We start from the raw sequence: 23,505 nt of genomic DNA, 5'->3' as shown, positions 1-23,505 counted from the left end.
TTTTATCTTTATTTTATGAAGAGACTATGAGTGGGGGAATAGATGATTACAGAAAATAGATGATAATAATAATAATAATAATAATAATAATAATAATAATAATTTTATTTTTAACATAAAATAGTGACATTTTAAATTTAAAATAAGAAATCAAAATATAGAGAAATCATCCTACAAAAATAAAAAATAAAAAACTATTTTTAGTTGTTTACAATCGTCCTACATAATAAATTTAATTTTTTATTAAACAATAAATCATAGCTCAACTCAGTGTCATATTCATTCTCTTTGTTTCATTACTAACATATTCTATCATAAAATTTGATTAACAATTTACGTGATGCATTTAATTAATCTAATAAATATTAACATACATACATACATACACGCACACAAAAAGAGTTACACGAAATATACGAAAGAAAGTTACACACAAAGGTACATACGTATACATACATACACATATATAAAAAAATATACACAGAATACATAAATATACATACAAAACAAATAATTAATCGAATACATTAACATATATTCATACACAGAATACATACATACATACAGACAGAATATTATATAAATATATATATATATAAGGTTTCTATAAGCTCTACACAGATCTGGCATGGGTTCCAAGCATTGATGGCAGCCACTGGCTTCAGCAGTAAATATCCAAAACAGTAAAAATGTATATCTTATTGCTTAACAGAAGTAGCAAAGAGATATTGAGGGATTGAACAGTTGAAAGCGATACAGATGTAGAATGTAAAGAATAGCCCAACCCTAATGATATTGGTTGAAGTGAAACTAAATAAATACAATTAAATTAGGAGCATCATTACTCGTCTTTTGTGGATTTCCAACTCCAATCACACGAAACCCTTGGCCCCATAGATTATCATACAGCGCTTGAAGGCATTAATTAATCATCCCCAATTTTCAATCCCAACTCTCTACGCTGCTCTGAATTGCATGTTCTCTAATTGAAGCTCGTAACCTTCAATCTATCGCACTTTCACTTGCATCGGTCGAGCTTAGCACGCCCTCAATCTCCTTCGCCTCTTCACTGGTCTCCAATTTCGAATCATCTTCTTCCATTTTCCCCTTGCTCGCACACACACACAAAAAATACAGCACCGGCCACCCGCTGGCCTGGCCTCTGCCGGTCGTCGCCCCACCGTCGCCATCAGCCGTTCGTCGATGCGGGCCACCTCTCGCGCCTCTGACCGCCATCGGTCGCATCCGACCGTCGTACCCAACCGCTGCATCGGCTCTCCACCGCGAGCCCACCTCTAGCCGCTCGCTGTTTCAGGCTCCATCGCCAGCCAACACTTTCTCTATATATATATATCAGCCACCGCTTGCTCTCTTATATATATATCAACCATTATGGGTGGGTGGGTGTGTATATATGTATTAGCCTGTGTGTGGGGCTTGCTCTCTATGTATATATATATATATATATTTATGTATTGTGGGTGGGTGGGTATCTGTGTGATGTATAAAGAGAGAGTTGGGTGGGTGGGTGTGTATATATGTATTAGCTTGTGTGTGGGGCTTGCTTTTTGTATATATAGATATGTATTGTGGGTGGATAGGTATGTGTGATGTATAGAGAGAGAGAGAATCGGCCATTGTGGGTGGAATTAAAATATATAGAGAGAATCGGCCATTGTGGGTGTGTATATATGTATTAGCCTGCGTGTGGGCAAAAAATATTTTAATTCCAACCATTAAATGTATCAGAAATGATCTTAGCCATTGAAATGTCTCTCTTTTTAGATATTTTCAAAAACCATCATATTTTATTATATAACTAACGTATACCCATGCCTAAAGGCATGGTGTAAATAATTTATATGCATTATGTTATAATAATTTTACTTGTATTAAATGCTCTATAAAGCTCAAATAAAAAAAATATATAAAATTTATAATGTTTACTAATATTGCAAATCAAAATATAAGAGCAAGTAAAAAAAAAATTTATAAACACTGAACAAAAAATAGAAATTAAAATTATTGTATACTTATTAAGGTTTTATAATAAAAAATATTACAAAATTTATATAATAAAATACATCAGTAAGTGTTCTACAATTTGAATAAATTAAATATTAAACAATACATACCAGCCATCGCCATGGCTGCGACCATCAACCGGGGGTAACCACAGTTCAAGGTTAAAGAACCTTGGGTTCCCTACTGCTCACAGTCAGGAACTCTTGTGTTCCTAAATATTGGATTCCTCGAGCTTTTGGAACTCACCAACACCCAACAGCCAAGCCAAATCTACAAGCTACAACTTTTGAGATCTCAATTTTAAATAATTGCTCATTATTAATCATTTGAGTGGGTCTTAATATGCATATAGTAAATTTGAAGGCTCCAGACTTGTGTAGTTATGTTGCTTTGGCTTTCAAGATAAAAAAAGAAACTCCTTTCAGAACAGAAATATAATTAATTTAACCTACATTACGAAATTAAAAAGTAATTAATTATTCTTTACGTAAACAGGAGATCCTGGCGTAACATTTTGAATAATTGATGGACAATTTTTACTTATAATTCAAAATGGGATCTATTTAAAAGTCCATTTTACTTAATCTCTTGCATCTTAATTTGCTTAATCTTCTATGCATAAACAATTTAAAATATATATCATTCATTAGGTTTCTTTTACTTAAACCCCATTGATAACGATGAATTTAAATCTTTTATGAAATAAGTTTACATATTATTCATTAGGTTTCTTTAACATATTATTTTTGATATAGGTTTCTTCACTTCCAAACTTCATTCATTATAGCAATGTGAAGAAAGAGCAGAAAATTCCAAGGGGAGTCATTTTCTTATGGTTTTGAGAAGCACTCTTCATTTCAGTCCTCCTATAATCCTATTACCTTTCTCTTTATTCTTAGTTTTCTTTCTTAATCTATTAGACATTAGCATGTATTGTATAGTTAAAGAGTGAATTGTAGGAGTTTTTTTTTTAAGTGCATCACCCTCATTTTAACTCTCTTTTTTAATAAATTATAATTTTTATTTTACACCATATATTATTTCTCTCTTTTAACGTTTTCTTCTTCTTTTTTTTTTTAAAAATATGGATATTCACTCAAAATCAAGTGAATGTAATGTACCCATAAAGGTAGAGATTGTAATTTGCATCGAATAAGTTTGCTTTTAGCTTCCAACTTTTTCGATCATTCCAAGAGAAGCATTAGTGCACAGCCCTAGATCTTGATTAAAATTGGATTTGCAACTTTCAATTTCGTAATAAACTACATAATAGACAATTTCAACAGAGAACCCACAAACAATCAAGCAAAGAATCGACAGAAAACCCGCATAGAAGCTGGAGCAAGAGTAAAATCAAGCAACCCCACTTCAAATATTAGTCAAAGAGATGCAAATATCACAATGTTATACATCAAATCTGTTTTTTCTTGGTTGTATTCTAGAAAACTAATGAAGCTTCGATTTGTAGGAGAAACCAATCTTCACAACTACTTCAACAAATGAGAATTTTTTAGATGATTTGTAGGAGACACGGTAGTGAATGATATGCCAGTTGGATTCACCGACAACCCAAATGAGAATTTTTTAGATGATGGTGATGGAGATGATTTCTCAGGCAATCCAAACTTCGAAGTTCGAGAAAATCGAAGTGAACCGTGGAATGTTCGTCTCAACTCGCCAAGTAGCCAACACATTCTTCCACCAAATAGTTGCGAAGAAATGGAAAAGACCCAAAATCCAACAAAAATAAGAAAAGGCAGAAAAATCAGCACGAAAATGGTCTGAGCAACGAAAGAGGGGAAAACACGCATCAGATCTACAGAGAGAGAGGGTTAGGGAGAACACTTGTGCCTGTGTGTGTATATATCTATAATATACACACAGATATACATAGAGTTAGTATATAAACACACACATCTAGATATACATAGAGTTAGTATATAAACACACATCTATGAGAGAGAGAGAGAAAGAGAGCGGGAGAGAGAGAAAGAGAGAGAGAGAGAGAGGCGTGGGTGGGTGCGCCTGTGAGAGAAATAAAGAGAAAGGGAGATAGAGAGGCAGGGAGTGAGTGGGTGGGTGGGAGAGAGAGAGAGAGAGACAGAGGGAGCTGTGAACTGTGGGTAGGAAAAATTTTAATCCCAACCATCAAATGTATCAAAAATGATCCTAGCTATTAAAATCTCTCCTTTGAAACATTTTCAAAAACTTTTTTATTTTATTATATAAATATAATATTGGGAGAAAGATTTGGATGGAGAGAATGCAGATGAGGGAATGCAGATTTTCAAAAACTTTTCTGTTTTATGTCTTACTTATTAATTTTTGTATTAAGATAGTTTTGTATTAAGTAATATTTTTTAGTACTTCTTTTATAATTTATTAATAAATTTAAATTATATTATTTATTTAAAATTTAATATTTTATCATATAATTAAAAAATAATTAAATTAAAAAAATAATTAAATAATTAAAAGACTTTTAAATCAATTAAAAATATTAAATAAAAATATTATAGACATGGAATAATAAAACGAATTAATTTTATGTGTTAAAAATATCTTAACTTTCCACTAAGCCTATTTGACTGGCCATATTTTTCATAAAAAATAATTATTTTTCATCTAAATTCTAACTTTTGTAATATTTGATTGCTTAATTTTCTAAGTAAATTAAATTCTCACTTGAGGGTCACTTGACACTCTTTCCTCACTTTTGTTGGAAAATGAATTCTTAGGGTGAGGGAGAGAAATTATTTTCTAGGCAAAAGGGAAACTTTCGATTTGCGACAAAAAAGGGAACGACAACGACTAGAGCTATAAAGGGAAATTATGGCTAAGAATGAGTTATGTATTGATTATTAATTTGTGTATTTATTAATTATCTACATATGTATATATAATTATTTTTATGAAAAACTATAACAATTTTTAAGTAAAAAATTAAGCCAATCAAACACTTTTAATTAATACTTTTCTTAGAATTTAATTCTAGGTAATTCATTTCTCTGTAATTCATTTTATTTTCACCCAAATTCCACCCTTGCAATCAAACGGACCCTAAGAATTTTCAAATTTACTAAAATTTCCTACTTGAACACAAATAGCCCTCTAACAACCAACTAAATAAATACAACCTCCTACTTATATAAAATAACCACTTTAGCAATAATGCTAGACAATATATAATATACAATACTGATAAATCTCCCAGTTACAAAATCTCTTAAATATATAAGTAAAGGCTAAAACAAAATAATTTAATATATATAACCTTTTGAGAGAAAAGTATAAATAAAATGAGCGTTTGAAAAAGAAAATATGACTATGATGCTTACACTATTTCATTACTATTCTCTCGTGCTTTCTTGAACAGTATTTATAACTTTTTCCCATATTTGAAACAAATGAACCCTTGATTAAGCTATTAAGAACATTTAATGCCTGCAAAAATTAGACGTTTTAATTTATCAAAAGAAAAATTGTCAACAAATGATAAAATTGGCTGACTATTTGGGAGTTCTAAATTCTCATTGTACTTGGTAGTGATTCCTGCTGTCACTAGGGGGTGTGATTTTAGCATCTCATTCTTTGTTTAGTTTAGGATCTCTTGGGGATTTATGCCCCTTCAGTCAACAGCTTATTTGGACAAGTCGACAGTTTTGTCTTAATCTTTTAAAATAATTATATGATTTTTGAAAAATAATTTTTTTAAAAAAGAAAAAGAAACAGTGACTAACTTTATAAAAATAATTACTTATGTCTTTTCAGTGCCTTATCTCAATGATTGGGTGGGATGTAGATTTTTTAGTGCCGTCATGACAACCACACCACAACAAAACCCATAACATCCAGTGGATATGCCAAGCTATGGTAAACCTGTGGTACTAAGAAATGAGTTAATTATGGGCAGTTACTAGAGATGCCAAGGAAATCTGCTTTGAGTAGATGCCTAGCTGATTATGCTATTATGATTGGCTATAAGAAGATTCCGAGTGGATATTTACCCAATTGAGATGCCAAAGAGAGCAGATAGTGGTTGGCTTTGGATAGTTAGAGAATATAAAATCTTGCATAAATGGAGGCACCCTTTGGTCGAGGCATTCCCTGGGAGGATGGGACTAAAGGCATCCCGGATCTAGCTCCAACAATTAGTTGCTATCATGGAAAATTGTGTGGAGGCTTGGGACTTGGCTACTGCTAGGTGAGGATTTTTTTCCCCCATTTTATTAGGAGATACAAAATGTTCTCACATGGAGATTTGGAGAGGAGATGCGAGGTGAGATCTGATACATGCACCTGCATGGTGCAATGCCTAAATCTAATATTGGCAAAGAAGGTTTTAGTCACATGTGATTTGTGGGAATTATAGCGGGAAAACAAGGAGTTTGAGCAGTTGATGAACATGAATTGCATGATCTAATTGTCCACACATATACTACATGCTAAATTAGGCAGGATCTCATTTTTCTTCAAATCTAATGTACGTATGGTATTTTCCACTTATTCTGGAGTTGCACATGACATCATGCAGTGTTGGTATGGATACCTTTTTCATAATATTGCTGTTTAGTAATATGAGTGTGAGCCTTGATAGCAAAGAGAAATAAGCTCTTTTGTGAGTGGAAGGTCAAAAAACCACCACTTTGAAAGCAAGTGTATGGTTGCATACAAAGACCACCGTCCCAAAAGCCCAAGCTCTCACAGAGCAAAGAACCTCATGTACTAGGGGGATACCCTTTACTAAATAGTAAATGTTTTTCACTATCCTACACATTATTGATTTCCTTTTTGTTTATTCCTATTATTGAATTATTAACCATCATTTCATCTAAAAACTTAACTTGTTAGATAAAAGGTTAATTTTAGGACCTCTTAACCCACTATAGTTGATTGAAACTAAATTGCATGTTTATATAATTAGTTTATCTAAAAACACTTCAATTTTTAATAAAATATTGATACAAAGAACAAACCTTGCTAAGAATGGAGGCCATTGTATGAGGTCCAAGTCATGAGCAAATTTGGCTGCTTCTTTCTCTTTGTTAGATGGAATCTGGAAGAGAGAATTAGATAAATAAACTTAAGTAAATGTTTTCCACACTTCCTGGAGTTATTAGACAAAAGATCCAACAAGAGCAACAATAAAAAAAAAATTCTGTGTAACACAATCGCAGCCAAGTTTCGAGATAAAATGGTCTGTAGTCCTTTCTTTTTAGCTGGTTTCCACTTTTCCTCTGAAATCATACAAGCATTAAAAGCCCCAGGTAGAGACTGATATCTGGACCTCAAATGAAATAGAAGAGAAATGAAATAAGCTGTTAAGTTGAGGAAAATGATTTTCTTGTTTCTATCTCCAATTTTTTGCAAAATCTCTAGTTTTCATTTTTCAAAGAAAAGTTGAAAAACACGTTCAAATGTTAAGAGATACAAAAAACATATTTCCAATATAGAAAATTAAAACAGACGTTCAAAAAAGGGAGAGAAGTTCTAATTTCCTTTATGTAATTTATGTTAACCAAGGAGGTGGAGATGATTTGTGAAAATTTTTGAAAAACCATATTTTCAAAATCTCCAAATTAGTAAGGAAAACTTAAAACAACCCATTTGGGAGTTTTCCAAGTTCAGTTCAATTTTGGAATATCGCATTTTCCAAATCCACATTTTCTATTTGGAAAATTTTTGTATTTGAACAAGTTTTCTGATTTCCCCTATTCATAGAGTAATTTTCTGAAAAACTGGGACTGTTTTCCACAACTAAACAGTCCCAAAAGGCTTCAAGATTCCCAGAAAACAATTTCAGTATCCTAAAAGCTAAAAGAATACCAGACAAAAAAAAGAAAAAAAAGAAAGAAGACAAAGGAAGGGATTGAGAGTTTGCCAAATCTACCTTTCCGATGACCCACAATTTGTTGATGTGGTCTGCTATTATACTGATTGCTCAAGAAAGATATGCTGATCGACGTGCTGGGAACTGTTTTGTGCAGGCAAAGGTTTCCCTGAAGTTTTAGAAGACTGACAGCGAACACCTACTGCCCCGAGTTCACGCCTAATAGCACCAATATTAGCAGCAGATCTTGTGTCAGGAGATGGGACATGAACAGGATCTGAAGAAGATGAGTACAACCCTATGACTGAGTGGTTAGATGCCAGAGTTGCAAATTGTGGTTGAGAATGCGGGTTAGATCCTTGCAACTGTGTAACAGCAGTTGGAACTACTAGCTCCTTCTCCTGTAATTCTTTCCTAGTAATGCTGCTTGAATTGGTATCCTGGGAGTGCCTAGGGTTTGAAACAGTTTGCATAACTTCAGATCCAGATGAGTTTGGATTGTCAGAAATCCCGGTTGAACTGCAGACAAGGACCAGAGAGAAGTCTTATTAAATAATCATCATATGCACATGCACCAGTGACTGCCAAAAGAAATATAATTTATAGCAAGGGAGACAATAACATTATTTCAGACAAAGAGCTTTAATATCTTCATTTCTCTTTTTTGGGGTGGTAGGCACAAGAAGCAGAAATACCAGAGTAAAATTTAAGAAATGAAACTATGGGCTAATGGAAGAATATCGAGTTTTATAGTTTCTTTCATAAAGAATCATAACAAGCCCAAAGCAGCAGTATACACATAACTAAGCAGGAAAGGTAAGGAAACTGAGAAGAACGAAAGATGGCTAAGTCAATAGTTCTCTTATATTTAACTAGAATCCACAAAAAGACCCTTTAGTTAAAATCAAGGCAACAAAAAGGACCACTGGGCCCGCAACTTTGCTTAGAATAAATAAACAAATACTAAACCAGGCTGGTTAGACGCCACTGTGATGTCAACATAACAATTCAGCATTACTGTACAAATAAAATATGTGTTGAGAAGCTTTTAGATGAGATAAGTTAACCCTCTCTCTATCAAGTTAAGCTTTTAGATGAGATGATGGTTAACAATTCAACAATATGCAAAACTTACTAGGTGGCAAATGCAATCAAGTAAAGATCATAAAGCCATACCCCTTTACAGAAACATGAGAGATCAGTTGCTCAGTGGACAATGTTGAACACGGCAGCAAAGGAGGCCTCATCTCCCTAGAGATACTATGGTTTACTCGGTTGTCTCTTACAATACGAAATTCCCTGTTGCCCCCTGCAAGCAGTAAGAAACAATTCGTTAGTACCAAACTAACAGAAGACCTCATGATAGGAATATAATAATGAAAAACCAGCATTGACTAGGGAAGAAATGTGAAATTTGTAGCATAAGAAGTACAGAAGTCATAGTTTCAAGTTATTCAAAAGCTAACGGAAATTTAAAAGAGCATAAGGAAAGGAAAACCCTCATCCTCCAGACCCAAAAGTTAACCAAGAAAGGGGAGAAATGAGGAACTGAAACATTCAAAAGTAGAGACATATTCCCATAGAGTACATTTGAAGAACTACTGAAATTCTTATATTATGTGAAAAGATGCAGGAGAATGAATTCCATGTCTCATTTTTTTAATGAGGAAATACTTTGGAAGATACAAAGGTATCGAACATCAAAAACCAATAAACAATCATCATAAAAACATGCAGTCAAAAAAATGATGAACAAGAAAAGGTCTGAAGGGAACACATCCATCTTAAAATACAATTCCGTATTGCCTTAAAAAGTCTGGAATACTATGTGTGGAATCACGGTGAAGATTGTCCGGAATACTACATGTGGAATCATGGTGAAGATCCTAACACAGGAAAGTTTGTGGGCAAGAAAAAGGTGGACAAAATTTCAGAAACGTCTAGATATAGGATCGGCTGTCCTAAGTCCTCCTAAAGTTTCTCTCCTATATACGTTTATCTACTTGGTTTACAAGATGATACACCCAACAGTAACTACAACAAATACAAGCAAACTGCATGCTGCAAATAATATATGTCAATGTATTTCTAGACTTGCATATTGAAAAGTTTATCCTGAAAGTTAACATTTCTAGTGGGGTGACATGGTGAAACAGTTAAACTAACATGCTACCACTTTGCAACAATTTCCACACCTAGTTTGCTTCATCCCACATGTACTGGGAACTGATCCTTTGATTAAGCATATACAGCATAGAAAATCTTCGATGCTTTCAAATAGTAAAAGAAATTACAGGTAAAAGGCTTTTGGAGAGGTTCTCATCCAACAATTTAAACCACCAAGCTTAAAACTGAAAGAACTTCAAAAACATTGAGCAACAGAAGGATAATCATTAACCAGGTAATCTCACAAAGAAGCTAAATTTGCGAATAAATCAAATGGAAATCAGTAATGTTGCACATTACCAGTTGTACCATTCCGAGTATAGCCTACTCTTTGAGCTGCACGACTAGATGTGCTAAATTTCTTCCCTGGAGCTGCCTGCTCACTGGATTTCCGAGACTCCATCACTCTTGTACCCTGTATTCTGAGGCAATACCTGAACATGCTTTTCAAACAAAACTTAAACAAGGAAAAAGCTACCTCTATTGTAGATCTTTATTGGATATCTCCAACAGAATCGTAGACTTAAAATTCAATTCTGAAAATGAAAGCCCAGGTCCCCATTATAGATTAAATATAAGAGCGCCCCAAGAGGGCATACATCCATGGTACACAGAACAAATAAAAATCCCAGTATGAATTGAGGAATAAAGCCAAGCTCAACTCAATACAACAATGGTACACAGGGGACAAATAAAAATCCCAGCATGAATCCTTAGCCATAATAAAGCTTTCATTTCACAAGAAAAAGATTACACCACATTTCAACAGTCAAATGAAGATGATTTTATCAGTAGTTGACCATCACAAATGCATCAGTAAATAGAAGTTATTGACTAGTCGCAAACATCATTTATAACTTGGAAATATATGACTTCCTCAAGTTTCATTTTGCTAGGATGTTGAGATCTAAGATGAAGGATAAGCCAATAGGGTATAAGGAAGTAAACAATAAGGCAGTGAAAGATAAAGAGTAAAAAGACAAAATCATGCCAAATTTATTCCAGGTAATGGTGTGCATATCATATGGAAGGATTAGAAATCACCTTGACTTCACATAGATGAGCAAATTATACAGTATAGCATTCTGAAATTTCAATTACTAATGACTGCTAGTCAGAATTCATCATTCATTTAGATCACAGTGGTCATGTAAACCAGAATTATTAATAGTGTAATATCTTCCTTAAGTTTTTTAGGCTGCAACAACACGTTGCCATGATTAACAGCACTATTACATTTGCACACATGATGATATCATTGACATTTTTAGGCAATAACTGAGGAGAAGGATATAAAAATGACACAATATACCTCTTTCTTCTTCTCTCTTTTTCTCCTCACCTCATGAAATGGATCTAGATAAGTACAAACAGGAAAGCAAGTATAAGAAAGATGTGAACATAAAGAAGACAAAAATTGTAGTAAATGAAAGAACGATAATATAATATGCAGAAGAGAAGCCATGTGAGACTGGAATCCATGGAGAGAGAACAATCCAAGTGAAGAAATAACTTCAAAAGAAAAAAAGCAAGACAACAAAATGACTAATAAGAAGCACCCACTGATAATAAAGGTTATACCACTTTGAGAGGGAAGTCTTTAAGTTTATTTTATGAATGATTTTCACCACAAAAATAAATAACTGACCATGAACTGTCATGTGTATTTAGCTTTATGGACGACACAATAAAAATCATTTTCTTTATACTTAATTCTTTTCTAAGGCACGAAAAGGTCATGTTACTTGAAGAAAAATAAATTAGTAAATTGGAGTCAAAAAGAAATAATTAAATTTGACTAGATCACTTGTTTAATTTAAATTAAATAGTTAGAAATGCACATTAATTTAGCAAATTTCATGTTATAACATGAAATTGAGTTAGTATTGTGACTATGGTTTAAATTTAAATAAAAGCTAGTCAAAACCCTAGGCAACCCAAAGGAGAATTGATTAGTAAGTAGTCTTCTTACTAGGATGGCAGTCTTCAAAAGGGAAAAGATCTGGGACCAATTGTAAGGTCGCATAACCAGGACGTCATGTGCTCAATGGGGGGAGAATGTAATACCCTAAGAGCCCAGAGAAAGATAGGAAACACCACCACCTGGATGCCTTTTGGGCTGACTTCATATTATATACCATACACCGACATGCACGTTCACATTCACATTACTTTTTATATCATGTACCCCATGAAAGGTTTCCTGTCATAATACAACACATGCACATGCTCAATACTGTCATATATAACATCAAAGCCCATAATACTCATTAACCATACTATTATATATAACATCAAAGCCCAATACTCATCAATCATACATCTCCCTCTTTGGCATGGCAGCACACGCCTAACCTGCCCGAACATCACCAGCACAACGATAGCAGTGCCCTCGCTTAGAGGCCGAACGGACAAATACCCATCATAAACCTTAGTTGATAATCATAAATACAATGCCATGCATGATCATATGCAACTCATACCATCATGTATATGCAAGGGTCTTTACATAGTGGTTATGGAAATATTTATTTTGATAGTTTCAAGAAGAAGCCCATACGTTCCACGTTATGCAAATTACGTCATTTGACCCATATTTGTACGTTTTCGAAGACATTTATGGCATAAGACTTTAGCCCAATATTCGTAAGACAACACGTTAATACTCGACAGGATTCTAACATACAATTACGGACCCCTCGCATGGGTAAATATTTGTATCACCTCACCTTCAAGATTTGGGACACCGTCCATTGTTACTCACATTATTAACTGGTCTGGCATATTTGATAATATTAAATATTATATGGAGGCTAGTTAATTGACCGCCACAATCACATTGAGTCTCCCTAACCCACATCGATTCAACATCATTACAAAAGAAGTAGGAGCGATACAAGCCCCATGAAAGTTGGAAATAAATATCACCAGGAGTCACATATTAAGTTCAAGCTCTCTGTTCACAGATTCGACAACAACTCACATATTATAAAATGGTTACCACGCGTATTTGCATTATTAATGCATAGTACCGAATCATGGTAAGGGAGAGAATAAATTATGAAAAACAACGGAGTCTTAGGTAGGGACTAAAAAACATAAGAAGAGGGTTAGGAAGCAATTTAGAAGATTAAAGACTAGAAACTTGCAATTTAAAACATAAACTTGAGAAAAGAGGAACTAAACTTGCCTTAATTATTTTCCTTAATTCTTGCAGCTCTTGGCAGGCTTCTAGGATGCCAGCCTCCAAAGGGGAGAAGACCAGTTGTAAGGTCGCATAACGAGAACGTCATGTGCTCAATGAGGAGAGAATGTAATACCCTAAGAGCCCAGAGAAAGGTAGTATATATCAAGGATGAGTAAAAAAGGAAACAACACCAACTGGATGTCTTTTGAGCTGAATGTAGGAAAAGAACACCCGGGTTAAGCGTGCTTGAGCTGGGGAAGTTCAAGGATGGGTGACCCCCTGGGAAATTCACGTAAACCTATCAGGGTAAGTTGTTTCAGTCCTTCCTATCACTCGATGCGGGATGTTACAGGTGGTATCAGAGCAACCCGAGCCGTGTGTTGAGACCATGTACTAGCCAAAGGCTGGGGGTACTAGACCAGGGACCGTGTACTAGCTAAAGGCTGGGGATACTGGACCGGGGACACTAGACAGGGGAGCGCTGGGACCAGTTGTAAGGTCGCATGAAACATTCAATCAAATATGAATGCACTTAGGTATAGAAATACCTTAGTTAGCAAACAATCATTTTCATCATAATGCAAAAATCATCTAAAACGATTAGAGCATAACTTCATTGCATTCCAAAACATCAATCACGTAAGAAGAACAAGCTAATTCAAGAATTTTATCAATCATACACTCATAGCAAAATTCATCATCAAAACATTAAGACATAGCACTAAATGAGCAAGTTTATTTAAGACACTAGAATATAACTTAGCATGTATTTTCACAGGTATAAACGTACCTCACGATAACGTCATATCCAAAACAATTCATAAAGATGATTTCATCTTCAAGACTTCAATAATAAGCAAACAATCAAGGTTAAAAACCATATGAACAAAGACATTTAAATTTAAAGAGAGATGAGATTAGAATATATTACCTATGGAGATACATCATTTTCTCTCAAAGCTGAATCCTTGAATAAAGTACCCAATCATTTGAATCCTTGAATTTTTTAACCTATTTTTCTATCAAAGACTTATTCTTAATTACCAAAACCTATCTAAGATAAAGTACCCAAAAATTTTGAGATTGAAAATTTTCATTTTTTTAAATAAGAGCTGCATTTTCATATTCTAGATTTTTTGTTTGATCCTTAAGAGAAGATTTTTCTTTTTTTAACATTCTGATTTTCTTTGAAGTCCTTTCTAGATCAGATATACGTTTTTCACAAATATTTAAAAGATTAATCATATCATCATCATCGCTATCATTTGAATCTGAATTAAAACTAGATGAGAAAGTCACTTACCTCAGAATCTTGCTCTGCCATAAAACGGTAATTGTCCATTTAAACTTCACTTGAGGAGGAGCCTTCATCACTTCACGTGACTGTTGCTTTCTTTTTCTTCATATTCTTTCTTTTTGACTTGGCACGTATGTTCCTATTAACATTCCTAGAAGATTTTCTATTACGTGTTCTAAAAGATTTGTTAGTATCATTTGATTTTAAAGCTTTTACTTATTTTGACAATATTTCAAGTTGAGATTTAAGAAAATTATTATCCACGCGAAGTTTTTCAAATTGAGAAAATAAATCATTAAAAACAGTTAACAAATTTCCATTTGAATTTTTTTTTTTTTCTAATTCATTAATCCTATTAATAGTATCAGTTATATCATAAGAAGGTGAAATGGTTACCTCTTCTTCTTCTATATGCTCCTCTTGACTGGTGGATGGAACTTGAGATTCTTGAAGGTAATCTTCTTTGATATCCTTGTTTTCACTATCAAAAACCTCACACAAAAGATTAGAGCTAGAATATTTATTTAAAGGAGAATGCACATTCAAATCCGTAGATAATTTTGAAACGAAATTGTTTTTCATAGAATTTTAGAAAGCATTTGAATAAGAGATGAGACCAAAATCCCCCCTTGAGAGCCATGGATCACTCTTATCTGCTAAGCTAGAAAAGTAAACAAGGGTACCTACTCTGATACCACTTGTGAGAAAACATAGACCCCCAAGAGGAAGGCGAATTGGGTTTTCAAAAACTTTTCTTAATTTTATAAATACTTTGAATAAAACAGTTTTGTCTTTATCAAATTATGAACACTTAATGTTTTAATTATGACCTTGACTGAAAATTATATGTAGAAAGTATAAAATAAATTTTATGCAAGATGATTTATTGTTTTTAAAGTTTTAGAAAGCTGATGATTTCAGAATTAAAACTGAAAACAAATTTGCTAAGAAGAATGATACTTGCTGAAAGTAAAATGTAAAGTTGTTGAAGATTGCCCTTCTACCCAAATTGGCAGTTCAGGCACTCATTGTCAAATGGTCACATCAACTTTCAGGGGCGTTGGGTGATAGGAGATGACAAGGAGTTGAAGGAGAAGATTTTGAAGTCCCTGCACGGCTCACCCCTAGGAGGCCACTCGGGGATCCGGTAAGATCAGGCAACTATTTTTTTGGCCAACGCAGTAGCTAACTAATTCGGTTATGCTCTAATGACCATTCTACCCTCACGAGATGGCTGTAACCACTAGAGGGATGGCCTATAAAGGCTTAGACGCTTGAGGACAAGAATTAATTCAAGGAAAATAATATTGAATTCTTTTCCTCCAATTTCCTCTCTCAGTTCTCCCTCTAAATTCTCTCTATCTATCCCTCCCTTTCTCTCTTCCTCAAATTCTCTTATATGTTTCGAAAATTTAAGTCTCAGTCCAAAGACTTGTCAACGATCAACATGGCCAAACTAGAGAGCTAGAATTAACCCTGCATATTAGATACTTGATATAATTTGGTCAGCATGCTCTGCCTCATAGAGAGTTGGTTTACTACTACCAGGCCTTAACAGTAGACATGTGAGTCATACTGATATTTGTAACATCAATGCAAACAACCACAAAGTTACAAATGGAATCAAGTGTCCAAGATTTATTACAAAAATTAAATTGTAATTGCAAATTTACTACTAGTACTAATGAAGAACCTGAATTTAATGATGACTTACATAATGGACCCTACAAAAAAGAGTAAATACAAGATGAGGAAATTCAAAGGTTGAAGTTGCAATTAAAATCAACTTTTGAAATGAAGGAGTTAAGAGAGGCTAGCAAGATTTTAGGGATTGAAATAGTAAGGAATAAATAGGAGAGGTTAATCTAGGTATTATCCCAAAAAGGCATACCTAGAGAAATTAATTAGAAGATTTCAAATATATGATGCAAAGGAGGTAAATGTTCCCTTTGCACAACATTTTAAGCTATCCCACAACCGACCTCCTAGTGATGAAGAGAGCATGAGAGAAATGAACAATATTCCCTACTCTAGTGCTGTGGGTAGCCTCATCTATTGTATGGTGTGTACTAGGTCGGATTTAGCACATGCTATGAGTCAAGTAAGTTCTTGGCTAATCAGAAAAAGGAGCATTGGGCTGCTATTAAGTGGATTTTTAAATAACTTAAAGGTGACAATAAACATAGCGTTAGTTTTAATAACAAGGTGAATGTTAATGTGTACATATATTTATACTTAAATGTTATGCCATGATATTGGGCAGCAACTAATAGCAAATTCTTTCTTAACAATAAATTATTTCATAATAAAACAGATAACAAAGTGGAGTGCAAATAATGAACCAATGTAAGATCCAGGCAGGAGGAAAACTAGAACTCAAAAGTCATAGGACAACAAAACTAAAGGCAACAAGATAGGAAAACTACAACGTGCTACAAACTAGAATAAATAACTCATTTGTGCGTTCTGTCCACTTTTGGAGCACTGCTGAACAAAGAGTAAAACAGACATACTAGAAGCCAGTAAGACTGGAAAAGACGGGCAAAGGATAAAAAAATGTAGTAGACATAACACTGGAGAACAAAAATAAGCTGAAAACAAGAATAAGTGACTCCCTTGTTATCCATTCCATCCACCTCCAGAACACCACTCAATAAAGAGATATGCTATAAAACAAACCTACAACAAAACAAAACGTAGAAGCAATACTTCAACGAACAGAAATGTAGAAGATATAACACTAGAGAACAGAAATAAGCTAGCAACAAGCATAAGTAACTCCCCAGTTGACCAAAGGGAGAGAGAGAGACACAAAACAGCACCTTCCATCGTGTCCAACTATTGGCAGCCATAAACCAAGCCTCAAACAAATGAAAAGAGAAGACCAGTAAGCATAGAAAACAAATTGTGAATACATAAAACAAGAAAAGACAACCAAAAACGAATAAAAATGAGAGAACAAGTGGAGATGACACCTATCTTGTCTGTTCCATCCACTCAAAGAACACCACTAAACAAAGAGAGGTGTACAGCCACTAAAAATGCACCTTCCTTCTTGTCCAATTTCTGGAAGCAAAAACATACAAAACTTGAACAAGAAAAGACACAAGCTATTCACAAGACAGGAAAAATGGCTTAAATGCAATGCGCTGAAAACCAGCATAAATAACATCCACGCAGAACAAAGAGAGATATACAACCAGTATAAAGACAGACACCTTCCTTCTTGTCTTACTATTGTCTGCCATACTTCAACGAACATACTTGAAGTCCATATGATAGGTAAAGACAGCCAAAATGTATAAAATGGAGTAGGTATGATTAGAGAACTGTGATGAGACGAAAACTAACATACATAACTCCCTTGTAGTACATTTGATCCACTTCCAGAACAACACAACAACGAGAGACATACATCATCTAAACAACACAACAATGAGAGACATACATCATCTAAACAGACACAATCTCTGTCTGATTATTGCCTTCTATAAAACGAACCTAGAACAAATGAAAAGACACAAGTAGTACTTCAAAAAACAACCTGGCAGTTCACCATATGGGAGTAAGACAACCAAAATGTATAAAATGGAATGATATGAACAAGTAGGATCCAGGACAAGGAAAACAGAACAAAACAAAGAAGCAATACTTCAACGAACATTAGAGAACAAAAATGAGCAAAAAACCAGCATATGTTGTCCATTCCATCCGCTTCTAGAATGAGAAGTGAGCAGAAAACCAACATTCATCAACAGAAATGAGGAGAACAACACTCAACAAATAGGGATACAGAAACCTACTAAAATGACTCCATCCTTTGTGTCCAACTATTACCTGTTAAGCAAACCTCAAACAAATGGAAAGATGGAAGCACTACTTCAGATAACATCATCTAAATTTGTCAGGAAACACAAATAAAAAAGAGTGAAGATAATGTAACCAGGAGAAGATCCAAGCTAGAGTAGAAATAATAAAGGAGCAGAAGATCCAGTCTAAGTCAAACCGGAATTCAAGACTGTAGAATTGTGATGAGCTGAAAACCAACATAATTGACATCCTTGTAGTCAACACTCAACAAAAGGGGCACGGTCGTCATAAAATTATTACCTTCTATAAAGCAAACATAGAAGAAATTAAAAAACAGAAGTAGTACCTCAAAAAACCACCTGGCAGTTCCAACATAGAGGAATACTTGAGCAAAACGTATAGAATGGAGTAGATCTAAGATTGAAGAAATGAACTCAAAACAAGCATAAGTGACTCCGTGTTGTCCATTCCATCTACTTCCATAACACCACTCAACACAGAGAGATATACAGCCGCCAAAGGGACACCATCCTCCTTGCCTGATTATTGATTGCTATAATGCAACATAAAACAAATGAAAAGACAGAAGCAGTAAGTAAGAAAACCACCTTGCAGTCAACAAAGAGAAATGGTTAACAAAAACATATAAAAATAGAGTAAAGATAGGGATCGAGGTAAGTGAAATGCAACTTGCAGAAAACAAGTGGACATGACACCTTTCCAGTCACATCCACGTCCAGAAGACTGCTGAACACAGAAAGAACCACCACAAATAAAAATGCACCTTCCATGTAACTGGACAATAGAAATGCAACTTGCAGAAAACAAGTGCAAATGACACCTTTCTAGACCCATCCACTTCCAGAAGAATACTGAACAAATAAAGATGGAACCCCAAATAAAAATGCACCTTCCCATTTTGTCCACTTACTGCAAGCCAAAAAAATAAAAAATAAAAACATAGAACAAAAGAAAAGATGTTAAATGTTCATAGAATAGGAAAGACAGCCAAAACATACAAAGTGAAGTAGAATTAGTAAAAGAGAGGAAGATGCAAACTAAGTTCAAACAGGAATTCATGGGAAGAAAAATGAACAACAATGTGCTGGAAACCAGTATTAAATTAACTCCCTTATTTGTCCCATCCACTTCCAGAACACCACTATACAACCAGTACAAGAAACCTTCTTCTTTTGTCTTATTACCATCTGCAAAAGGACAATCTTAGAACAAAACAAAAAAGTAGTACTTCAACGAACATAATGCAAGTCCTGCTCTCACCTCTATGCATGAAGGTGCCTTAAAGAATTGCTTCAATTCTATATTAAGAACATCGGGGAAACCTGAACTTGATCAGCGACATGCACATTCAATCGAAACCAAGACATGCTGCTAGATTAGATTACGAGTCAATTCTAATACTCCAACAAAATCTGAACTCCTAACATGCAATTGGAATATCAATGCGAAGCAAACTGGCATTCAAGTCAACAAAACTACATAACTGCACTATCCTTGAGACCAGTATAAATAGGAAAATACTATTGGTACATCATGGGTAACAACTTCGACTACATAATGTAGCTAAAATGTCTAACACACCCCACACACAAGGTAGTGAAGTGAGGCGGTGAGGCGGTGAGACACGTGACTAAAATGCCCATCACCCAAGGCAGTGAGGCAGCGCAAGGTGGTGAGGCGCGAAGAGGCAAGGCTATGAGGCGTGAGAGGTATTTTTGTCATTTATAATGCATTGTGTAGCCCAATGGGTACCAATAGTATGGTCCGTATAAATAACTCAATTGTTCTGTAATCTGTACAGTTCCAATACACCTCAACCTCAGAACACAGACAGATACACAAAAGACTTCTATCCTCTTAACAGATCATTGTCCCCTATAAATTGAATCTAGAACAAAACAAGACAAAAAAATACTTCAAGGAAAACACTATAAGCCCATATGATAGGAAACGACAGCTAAAATGTATAAGATATAGATCATGCAGGACAAAAGAATCGTGTTGTGGAGAAAACCAAAGAGAGATATGCAACTACTAAATGGACACTACCTTTCTTCTTGTCCCATTATAGCGAGTACTTCAAATGAATAGACATAACTAGAATTCAAGGAAACAAAACCAGAAACTGCGAAAACCAACATTAATAATAGAAATTACGCTTTCCTTCTTGGCCGATTATTGCCTGGTATAAAACAAAGCTAGAACAAACGAAAAGAGAGAAGTAGTAAGAGGATCAGAAAAGACATTATTACCTGCTAAATATTCAATACTAGAACAAAAGAAAAGACATTAAATGTTCATAGAATAGGAAAGACAGCCTAAACATACAAAGTGGAGTAGAATTACTAAAAGCACGGTCAAACAGGAATTCATGGCAACAAGAAAGAACAACAATGTGTTGCAAACTACTATAAATTAACACCCTTATGTGTCCCATCCACTTCCAGAACACCACTATACAACCAATACAAGAGACCTCCTTCCTTTGTCTTATTACTATCTGCAAGAGGACAATCCTAGAACAAAACATAAAAAAGCAGCACTTCAATGTACATAATGCAAGTCTGTTTAAGATATGAAAGACAGTCAAAATGTATAAAATGGAGCATAACAGATCAAAGACTAGGGAACTGCAATGAGATGAAAACCACCATAAGTGACTCCCTTAAACTCCGTTCACCCATTTCGAGAACAAGACTCAAAGACTAGGGAACTGCAATGAGATGAAAACCAGCATAAATGACTCCCTTGAAGTACGTTCACCCACTTCGAGAAAAAGACTCAACTAAGAGAGTTATCACCTTCTTTCTTGTCCGATTATTGCCTGCTACAAAAGAAACCAAAAACATATGAAAGAATAGAAGCACTACTTAGAAAACAACCAGGTAGCTCGTCATATAGAAACAAACAACTAATAACAACAATTAACTAGTGCATGATACCGGCAAAAAAACACTATAATTCAGTGTAACAAGAGAACTGCAACTTGCAGAAAACAAGTCAAAATTGAACCCTTCTTCTCCATTCCATCCACTTATAGAACAACACTAAACACCACCAATATGAAGACACTGTCTTTATTCCCTTATTATTGTCTCACACAAAACAAACCTAGAACAAAACCAAACACAGAAGCAATAATACAGAACTCACTAGAAGTCCATAAATCAAGAAAAGATGGCCAAAATGAACAAAATAGAGTAGACATGAGACTAGAGAACTCCTATGAGTAGAAAGGGCTTACTTTTTTAGCATGCATTAAAACAAACCTCAAACAATGGAGTTATTTAAATAACTCCATTGTTTTTGTAATCCATCGAGTTCCGAAACACCTCAGAACAGAGACAGATATACAAAAGACACCTCCCATCCTTCCTAATTATTGTATGCTATAAATCAAATCTAGAACAAAACAACACAAAAAAGTACTTCCAACGAAAATACTAGAAACCAATATGATAGTAAAAGACATCTAAAATTGTGATGTGCAGAAAACCAGAGAGAGATATGCAACTGCTAAATGGACACCACCTTCTTTCTTGTACCATTATTGCCTGCAAAACAAACCAAGAACAAATGAAAAGCTATAACGAGTACTTTAAATGAAAAGGCATAACTGAAATTATGGACACCACCACCAAAAACCAGCAATAACAGAAATTACGCCTTCCCTCTTGTCCAATTATTGCTTGCTATAAAACAAAGCTAGAACAAATGAAAACGCAGAAGCAATACTTCAGAAGACAAACTGCCAATTCATAAGACAGGAAAAGAAAACCAAACATATAAAATGGAGTGTAGGTAATGAGTAAGAGTAAGCTCAAAGGCAAGGGAAACTAGAATTCAAAGCAACAAGACTAGAGAATTACAATGGCTAAAAACAAGAGGCAATGACGCCCTTCTTGACAATTTCAATCCTATTCCACCATTGAACAAATAGAGAGGTACAACGACCAAAAATACACCTTCCTTCTTGTCTGATCCTTATGGGAAATAAAACAAATCTAGGACAAAAGCAAAGACATAAGCAAGTTTATAAGACAGGAAAGATGGCCTAAATGTACAAAGTGGGGAAGAGTTGAAAAATAAACGAAGATCTAGGCTACTCAAACAAGAATTCAAGGCAAAAAGACAAGAGAACTGCAAATGCTCTGAAAACCAGTTTAAGAAACTCCCCCAACCACAGTTAAGCACCTTCCTCCTTTTCTGTTTATTGATTGCTATAAAACCAACCTAGAAAAAAAAAACATAGAAGCAGTACTCTTAGCAACAATATAGCCAAAATCTTAAAACAGAGTAGACGTGAGACTGCAGGACTTTGATTGGCAAGTACAATGACCCTCTTATCCGTTCATCCACTTCCAGAACACAATTGAACAAAAAGATAATGCAATTGCTATAAATACCATTTCCTTCTTATCCGATTAAAGTCTTCAACAAATGAAAAGACATGACAAATACATCAGTGGACCTCCTGAAACTCATAAGACAGGAAAACAAAACCAAAATGTCGTAAGTAGAAAATATTTAACTTGTTGAAGCTCTAAGCTCACTCCAATTCCTATTCTGAGGCAACAAGACTAGTGTGTGCAGGAAGACATGTGCGAATGACAACCATTGTTGCCTGTTCCATCCACATCCACTGGTGTTTGCTATAGCACAAACCTAGAGCAATTGGAAAAATATTAGGAGCACTTCGGAGACGGAGAAGACAACCAAACTATAATAGAGTGCAGTTGGAATATTGCACTAGTGAAAACACTTGTCTTAGTCAAACTAGAATTAAAAGAACAATACTAAAGAACTCCCCTCTTGTCCATTCCATGCAATTCCAAAATGATAGATTTTTTAGATTCTTCTCTACTGTAAAATAAACAATAACTAATAAAAAGACATATGGAGTACTCTAGATAACATAATGGCAATTAGTAAGACAGTGAATGAAAGACAAATGTATGAACTAGGAGATCTAAGAAAGCTACAAGAGTAGAGAACTCTAATGAAAACAGTGTAATCGACTATGTAGTTTTCCTTTCCCTTCCACTTCCAGATCATTTACTGAAAAGAGAGAGATGAACAAGCACTAAAAACATATCTTACTGTTCAATTATTGTCACCAAACAAAGAGCCCTTGTCTAATTATCTGACCAAAAAAAAAAACCCAGAAAA

General features: G+C 34.6%; 1 protein-coding gene across 1 annotated transcript in view; it reads right to left on the bottom strand.

Moving 5' to 3' along the window:
* Positions 1-674: 674 nt before the first annotated feature.
* The window catches only part of LOC127788480 (uncharacterized), a 70,163-nt gene continuing 47,332 nt past the window's right edge, over positions 675-23,505 (bottom strand). The window contains exons 3-7 of the mRNA XM_052316814.1: positions 11,334-11,377; positions 10,322-10,436; positions 9,032-9,164; positions 7,916-8,374; positions 675-7,081 (exon numbers count right to left, since the gene is read on the bottom strand). Coding sequence (XP_052172774.1) covers positions 7,954-8,374; positions 9,032-9,164; positions 10,322-10,424 — 657 coding nt within the window. The 5' untranslated portion in view covers positions 10,425-10,436; positions 11,334-11,377 and the 3' untranslated portion in view covers positions 675-7,081; positions 7,916-7,953. The remainder of the gene's footprint in view (positions 7,082-7,915; positions 8,375-9,031; positions 9,165-10,321; positions 10,437-11,333; positions 11,378-23,505) is intronic.

This window comes from Diospyros lotus, chromosome 13 (genome assembly GCF_014633365.1).
Source record: "Diospyros lotus cultivar Yz01 chromosome 13, ASM1463336v1, whole genome shotgun sequence".
Classification (NCBI taxonomy): Eukaryota; Viridiplantae; Streptophyta; class Magnoliopsida; order Ericales; family Ebenaceae; genus Diospyros; species Diospyros lotus.
The sequence above is the reverse complement of the archived record's forward strand: the minus strand, read 5'-3'. Positions and strand labels throughout refer to the sequence as shown.